General features: G+C 37.3%; 1 protein-coding gene across 1 annotated transcript; it reads left to right on the top strand.

Annotated features, from left to right (window-relative positions):
- Window positions 1–380: 380 nt before the first annotated feature.
- On the top strand, window positions 381–6,691 carry LOC113323379 (mediator of RNA polymerase II transcription subunit 8-like). Its single transcript, XM_026571671.1, has 12 exons — window positions 381–676; window positions 799–923; window positions 1,656–1,780; window positions 1,871–2,048; window positions 2,452–2,559; window positions 2,675–2,736; window positions 3,096–3,425; window positions 4,602–4,658; window positions 4,750–4,938; window positions 5,366–5,419; window positions 5,754–5,811; window positions 6,125–6,691. The coding sequence occupies exons 1-12, from the start codon at window positions 435–437 to the stop codon at window positions 6,337–6,339; spliced, it is 1,743 nt and encodes a 580-aa protein (XP_026427456.1). The 5' UTR covers window positions 381–434; the 3' UTR covers window positions 6,340–6,691.
- The last annotated feature ends 1,550 nt before the right edge of the window (window positions 6,692–8,241 follow it).

Raw genomic sequence — 8,241 nt, 5'->3', positions numbered from 1 at the left:
AGAAGAAACAAGAATAGTTTTCTTCTGAAAAAGTAGATGAAGTTTTCGTCTGCAAAGTAAAGAAGAAGAAAAAGATATACGGTCCACACGTGAATAATGAGGGTAGGCTAGTAATTTTAGATATTTTTAAACCTTTTTAAACTACCGGATAATTTTTCTATTCCGCTGGACTACACACTGATCCCGGGCCGGGTTTTTGGACTAAATAGGAAATTTCTCTTAAAATAAATGACCGTTCAAATATAGTCTCTTATCAAATCGGATCAGTAGCAAAACGGTTTGACAGCTGACTCGTAATTGTTGTCCCCTGTCCAGATCAAATCCGAGTTAAATCGGATCCTTCGTATCCTTTTTTCCCTCTTATTTACTGCCCATAGGCCCGCATGCCCACCAGTCTCAAGATATCATAACCTCCCTGTAACCGGACAGCCACCATGGACGGAGGAGCAGGAAGAGGGGTAATGTCTCAACCCCAACAACAACCACCATTACAACCAGGTCAAGATCAAACTCAACAACAACAACAGAAAGTGGTAGTGGAGAGATTAAGTCAAGGAGTACAACAACAACTAAATCTAGAATCAGTTAAAACAAGAGCAATTGGTCTGTTCAAAGCCATTTCTCGTATCCTTGAAGATTTCGATGTCATCGCTCGTACTAATTCTGTTCCTAAATGGTACTCTTCATTCTTACCTCGATTATCTTCTTGTTGCAATTTTGAAACTAGGTTTTTTTGTTTTTATTACTTGCTGTCGTACATGTGTTTGATGAATTGACTAACTGAGCTTTTGATGATAGGCAAGATATGTTGGGGCAATTTTCTATGGTCAATTTGGAGCTATACAATATTGTGGAAGATATCAAGAAGGTTTCTAAAGCATTTGTTGTTTATCCAAAGAATGTTAATGCAGAGAATGCAACAAGTAAGTGATTTCGTATCTCCAACTTGTTTATGCATCTAGGGTTCACACTTAGGAAATGGCTAGTTTCTTGACTTTTTACGCTTTGATTGTTGTTTGCGGCAAAAACTTGCTGTGAATTAGACATGCCTGATAAGGTATAATTCACAGTATTTGTTGGGAATAGTATTTGTTTCTCAATGTCGAGTAGTCTTTTTTACAATGATTAGCTGAGAAGAGAAAGTGAGGTGTCAGGGAGTTTTATACAATGGCGGAATGGTTGATTTGGGGTGGGGGGTGGGGGGGGTGTATACCCGAATGTTGAGCCTTTTTACTGTGATTAGCTGGGAAGAGAAGGTGGCAGACAAGGGGTTTTAGACAATGGTGGAATCATACACTGGGGGGTTGTATACCCGCTAATTTCCTGGTTTACATCAAGCTTTATTTTACCCCCTTCATCCACCTTGATCATCTGAAGAATGGTTGAGTGATTCCACTGTTATCTTCTTCTTTAAACTATCTTCATAGAGTCTACATGGCCCCAAAAGCTCTTTACTGATTAATCCCAATGAACCAATGCCTGATTTTATTTTTAGTCTACATGGCTGGCAGCATTTAGATTTTAGTTTGGTGGTGGGGTGGAGGAGGGAGTACCATTTTTACAATGAGGTTTAATTGCTTGGAGTAACATTTACACATATATTAACTTTAATAATGAATTGCTTTTGTGTTTCTGACAAAAAAAATCGGTGGCAGTACTACCGGTGATGTTATCATCAAAGCTGTTGCCTGAGATGGAAGTAGAAGACAATTCTAAGAGAGAACAGTTATTGATCGGAATGCAGAATCTCCCGATACTCAAACAAATTGAAAAGATAAAGGTGGACTGGGGTTTTATTTTGTGAAATTCTTTTGTCTGTGTCCTTTTGGGGGTTCTTACATCATGAAATAAGCTATCGTCAATAGTGCAGACCAGAATTGAGATGATTGGAGCTGCATGCGAAAGTGCTGAAAAGGTCATAGCTGATACCCGGAAGGCGTATGGTTTGGGAGCTCGTCAGGTACAATCAGTTGTTCCAACTATTGATAAAGTTCAAGCTGCCAAAATCCAAGAGCAGGAGAATTTACTCCGAGCGGCCGTAAATTCTGGTGAAACCCTTTAACAACTCATTATTTTCTTCTTTTTGTTCAAAGATGGTTCTGTATGCTCTGTTGCTTGTTACTCGTCAGAAGAAAAAGAAAGTTTGCTTTAGTGTTATACAATTGTAGTATAGAATAGGAAATGTCATTAAGTTTGTGTATTTTAGATTTGGTTCGTTCGATTGGCATACTTTCTGGGTTGGTTCCTGTAAGTTCCAAGACACCATGAGTAAGTCTTCATATTCGGATATTCCTGCACCAAGTGTAAAGGAGCAAGTAAAAGACTAAACTTACTGTGATATGAGGCACATACACTGTTTTTTAAGGTGTTGATCAACTAAAATTTCATTGTGGAGGTATGGCCGTGTTTTCTTACTTTTTTTGTAAGTTCGCCAACTGCCATACCTTTCAGGATCGCGAATGCAAGTAGATCAAAGGCAACTTCCAGCTTCCCTTCCAGTGCATCTCGTAGATGTGCTTACTGTTGGAGACGGTCCACAGAATTTCCCTGATGCTTCTGGTAAACGCTCTGTTGCTCCTTATTGTTAATATGAAGTGTCAGAATTTGCCTGACTTATAGTTAAATTCTTACAGTCAATGACTTTGTGGTGACGCTCAAATTCTTAACTTTTCAGGCATGTATTCGAAGAACACTCCAACATCTAATAATGTTAACAGCCAAGGAGCACTTCTACAGGTTAAATAACTTTTATGTGACATTTCTAGTTCTTCTGTGTTGTCTGTTTCAGCTATGCATTTGCTGATTTATTTTATATAATTACGCTAAAGACAGCATTTTCATACTTAGTTCCTACACATGCTGTTACTAATTTTATATCAAACTTACGTTGGGATACTTTTTTCTTTAAGCCGTTAATGAATGGTACACAATCTTTCTTGACCTTTTAACATAGTTATTTCCACCGTTAATGAAAAGTACACATGAAGCACGTCAATCTTTTCTCGACTCTTGAACAGTTATTTTCAAGTGTTGTAATAAGTAGAGTTGTTTTAATATACATACTCAAGTGTTTTTAATCAAGCATACTTTTGCAGTCTACGGCAGCACAAATTATAGGGAGATCAATTCCATCACCTGGTATGACTGGAGCTGCTTCAATTGATAATACAACCACTTCGCCTCTGCCATATGCAAACTCACCTAGGTCTGGCACAAACATAATGAACGCACCTTCTCCTCAGCAACAAACACAACAACAACAGCTGCATCAACAACAACTTCAGCAGCAGCAACAACAACAACAACTTCAGCAGCAGCAACAACTTCAAAGGCAGAAAATGATGCAGCAGTTACCTCCCCACCAGCAGCAACTTTTTTCCCAACAGGCGCTTAGGCAGAATGTGGGGCAAGGAGGAGTGGGACAGGTACGCATTTTATGACTAATGACTCAAGTAAAGCCAAACGAGAGTTGTAATTGTACGAGGAAGAAAAATGAAAATCTCATCAAAACCATCACACCTGTCTAAGTAATGATTGCAAATCTAGGTTAGAGTAAAGCTTGCCTAATTGTATCACACTTTCTTCTTTTCTTTTTTTGATCGGTATGGTATCATACTTCCCAATGGGTTCAGTTTTCCCTGTTACATTTTCTGCTCTTTTTGTATCATTATTTAGACCTAAACATGAGATCAACTTAACCATGTGCAGATAACAGATCTAACCCGGTAGTAACATGTTCTTCGGCTCAAAAAATCAGTATCATGCATAGTACAGACACCATGCATATCAAAACAAATTATACCCTTTATATAGAATTCATTGGTAGTCATTTTTACGTATTCATTCTCTGTATACTTGGGAATACCATGTACTCAGTTCTTACTTCAACTAAATTGAACAGTATCACAAACAGCACACACAGCTTCATGAACCACGCACACCATAAAGAAGAAAAAGAAGCTAACTTATTTGGTATTTTGACTTGGGCTTCTAATTCTATTTCTTCATGCTTGAATGATGTATAAACTGATTTGGTTATTGCAAGAGGCTAGACGAGAGTCTTTGTCACGCTTGCCACATGTCACTCTAACCTTTCCATCATAAGTTGAGAGACGCACCACATAGCTGCATGGTACAGCTCACTAGTTAGCTTTAACTTAATCTATCATTAACCTTAAGCTAGTCATAGTGCATGATTAAATTTAAGCCATAAACACCTTAATGCGGATTACTTGTCCGACTTAACTTAATCTAATCTAAGATTAGCTTGGACTAATTTAGATTTATTGCGCAAACCATAAAATTCCCAACTCAGATTTTGACTAGTCTGTTTGATTCAAACAGTCCAGAAAAAGTAACAAGCCAAGGGTTCAGGGGCAAAGAATCTAGTAACAGTTAGAATTTATATTCATGCCAACTTCATTAATTAATTTGCTAATCAAGCATTCTAGACTTCGCACAATTAATTCAGTTCATTTCTATATAAGTGTAAATCATGGCTTTTAATAGTCTTGCATTATGATTTAGTCTCATTTCTTAATCATAAAAGCAAAATCCTTCCATCTCATCTACCATTACCTGCTTTTGCTTTTTGTTGGCAGAACCAGCTGTCACAACAGATGCATGATTTGTCAGGAACGTCTCAGAAATTTCAAACGGTAAGTCTACAAATATATTTTTGGTTTTTCTTAATATATTGTGTTGATTCTCTCTACTGAGAAGCAAATTTTGGTACATGGGCAACACCAGATGCAATATTCTCAACCATTAGGAAACCAGCAATTCCAAGGTACGCAATTGCAATCTGGGCAAATGCAGCATGCCATTGGGCAAAACCAACTCAACCAAGGAAATCTAAGGAATCATTTAAGCCAGCTTGCTGGAACTGCTAATAATGCATTGTTCAGCGCTGCTCAATCGTCGCCGAACTCTCAAATGGTTCGACTTCATTTTTCATTTTTGTTTTGTTTTTTCCCGATTTCATTGCTTCTGCAATATGATTCCACAATAAAATACAGCTCTTTAAGAGCACATTCTAGGGATGGTATAAAGGTAGTGTTCCTTGTATTGCTGATTAGAGTATGAGTTATTGTTTTAGTTCCAATAAGTCTTGGACACTTTCTAGAAAAGGAAATACCTCCTCTTAATTGGCATTTGAGTCGATCCCATGTTTTTTTCAATCATTACATCGGCATGTTTTTCCCCTTTCTCGGTTGGTTGTCTAGTTCTTATGTTGCAGCATCTGTTACTGCATTAGCAAGCTTAGAAAGAAATAAGTCACGGTAGAGCGATGTTCTTTTCCTCCTTTATAGATTAAGAAGTGTGCTAACAGTGAAATGCCTTCTCATTTGTATTCTATTTTCAGATTCCGAACATGTCATCTACGATTGCATCACAATCACTGTTGCCTAGGACCCAGGTTTGTCACTTTTTACCCACTATATTATTTTAAGCGATACATGATCTATTAATCTAACTTCGATACGAGATCCCTTTAAGAAAAAAACCCTTTAAATATGTTTGTCGGTGAAGGTGATAATAAGGTATTGATATATGGCTATTCACCTTGGCAATTACAGAATTTTTTAATTTTGGATGATAATTTGCTGAAAAGCGAATAGTGACAATATTTAACTGATTGTTGTCGGTGTATTCTTGTTCATGAATAACAGAGCGTTGTTAAGGATGTGATGTTATACACTCACTAATTTGTCATTAACTCTATATCTTATTTATGTGTTTCCTGGAAACAGTATGGACTATCCGGTGCACATCAACAAAGGAATCCCTCGTCACTCTTAAATGATCAAAGTATGTATCTGGTCCCTTTTTTGTTCTTTCCATCTGTTTATAACATGCCAAACACATACAGAAGTCAATTTGTAAGCCCAACCCACCCACAATCATTTATCGAAACGTCTTGGTGCAATAAGTTCTAAAGTTGATGGGAAACTTAGTGACTACTGTTGGATGACAAGTCATGTTGGATCATCTGTTTCGGCGATATCAATTGCTGTCACACAATTGTCTTGGATCTGTGGAAACACGGTTGCGGTTGAAATTAGTATACTTTTATATTAGGGTATCACCAGAAGGCTAAATGACTTGCAATTTTTCATTGCAGTGTTCAACATGGGAGCAGTAAACCCTGGTAATATGATGACAATGCAGCAGCAACAACAACAGCAGCAACAACAGCAGCAACAACAACAACAGCAACAGCAGCAGCAGCAACTTGGTGCACAAGGTGGCTTTGGTAATCTATCGGGCAATACGCAAAATCTACAATCTGGTTTGCTGCAACAGAATCCGAACTTCCAGCAACAGAATCAGCAGTAGCACTATAAGTCTATAACCTCAGTAACCTCAATATTATCCCTTTTCAGTATACATTTGTCGGCCCGCTCTGATCAAAGTTTAATTTCCAGTCTAGCTAGCAGAGGTAGTTAGGATGAGAAAGGATCTGCCCCTCAAGCCAGTGTATATAGATTATACATTCTAATTCTGAATTGTGTCTGGAAAAGTGAGTTTCAATTACTGTGTATGCTGTCTTAAGCTGCAGCGCTTCTTGGTTAAAGAAGTTGGTTGTTAGAATGTAAAGCATCAACATCAAGGGTGAAAGTAAATTTTCTTGTAGACACGTATTTTTCTGTTTTCTTACTGTATTCTAATACACATATCTATGTTTTGATCTTGTTTATCAAAAAAAGAAAGAAAAATTATGTAGAACAGCCAAAAAATTGATGGCCTTCGACTTGCGCTTCTGAGCAACCAATTCATGAATCTCGTGCCAACGAAGAATAAATTAATGTAAGTATCTCTTTTGTACAAGCGATCGTGGTACTTCTTCGAATAAAATAACATTAATTGTTGTTGATGAATTAAGGAGGAGGCTATCATAGATGAAGAAGACATTGATGGTGCTCATTCTTATTCAAAAGATGATGATAAAGAGAACTCTCCAGAGTCGAAACCAAATGAAGGTAATAATGCTTATAATGGTGATGCCGGTAATATCAATCCCTCAAACCATTCGTAGGTAATTCAAGTAAGTGTCCGTCTCACATTTTCTTCATATAAGTATAGAATTGTTGATTTGTGAATGAACGGACGAGAACCTATATGAATGAATGAAGATTTTGCCGAAATACGTCACCAGAAAATTCAGAACTCTCCCTTTTAATGAAAACGTTGTAGAATCTTCGTCCGATGTAGGATTTTTGTGATCTACCCATGTTTTTTCATCCTTAGAAAATTTCCAAGCTTTTTCAAAGAAGATTTTCGACTTTTGAGCATGTTTAGGGGCCGAAGTTGCTGAAACAGTAAAATTTCATGAGGTCTTCAGAGAATTTTCAGCAGGCATGTAGTCCAATGTTTTGACCACATCTTTTTGCTCGTTCACCCAAATACTGTGAATTTTGGATATGTTGTATAGTAAATACATAATAAGACATTTATATATTAGTCAACCTTATATCCCTTACCAATTTCTCACATCTTGTCTCTTTGTCCAGGGCAGTGTAAAATCACTTCAGACAATCTTGTCGTAAAACACCTTTTTGTTATTTACTTGTGCCTTGGATGCATAATGAAGTATATTGATGATGTTGCTTCACTTGAATTATGAATTTTATGATTGCAATTTGAATTCCAGACTTTGAAAAACTCTAGCCCATATCCTTGTGTTATTAGGTGGAAAACAATGTAGTTGAGCATAATTGAGCCAATAATGATGATTCGAGCAACCTTGGGGTCATTGATAATGAGACAACCATATATTAACTTCAAGTCCATGAGAAGGTTGTTGCTAAAACCTTTGAGGAGAACGAAACTCCAATCGTTATTACTTCAAAGATGGAAGAAACTGGGCCAAGAGTAGAAAATACTGCTCAAGCAATAGAAAAAAATGTTTCCATGACTGTTGAAGTTGCTCCAATGATCGAGAATCGCATAGCGGTGAACGAATAACCTAATGTAGGGATTGATTTCGATCCTCCATTAGGTGAGTTACTCCTATATCATACACCATTTGGTGGATTTAGCATCCACATTGGATATGATGATATGTATGAGAGGCTATGGAAGATGTATGGTCACATTGTTGTTGCCAAAGACCCCAAGCGTAGTTACTTCTTGAAAATGTAAGTAGGATCAATCTTGTGTGACGTAGATGATATATGGACCAGATCTAGAAGTACCGTTACTCAAGATATACTCTTTGATTGGGAGTAGAACTTGGGA

This window comes from Papaver somniferum, chromosome 11, assembly GCF_003573695.1.
Source record: "Papaver somniferum cultivar HN1 chromosome 11, ASM357369v1, whole genome shotgun sequence".
NCBI lineage: Eukaryota > Viridiplantae > Streptophyta > Magnoliopsida > Ranunculales > Papaveraceae > Papaver > Papaver somniferum.
The sequence above is the reverse complement of the archived record's forward strand: the minus strand, read 5'-3'. Positions and strand labels throughout refer to the sequence as shown.

Excerpts from the sequence above, each read along its gene's own strand:
- LOC113323379 (XM_026571671.1), top strand. The coding sequence starts at position 435 with ATGGACGGAGGAGCAGGAAGAGGGGTAATGTCTCAACCCCAACAACAA. Across the intron at positions 924-1,655 it reads TAATGCAGAGAATGCAACAA|TACTACCGGTGATGTTATCA; the intron begins GTAAGTGATTTC and ends AATCGGTGGCAG. Across the intron at positions 4,939-5,365 it reads CGTCGCCGAACTCTCAAATG|ATTCCGAACATGTCATCTAC; the intron begins GTTCGACTTCAT and ends TTCTATTTTCAG.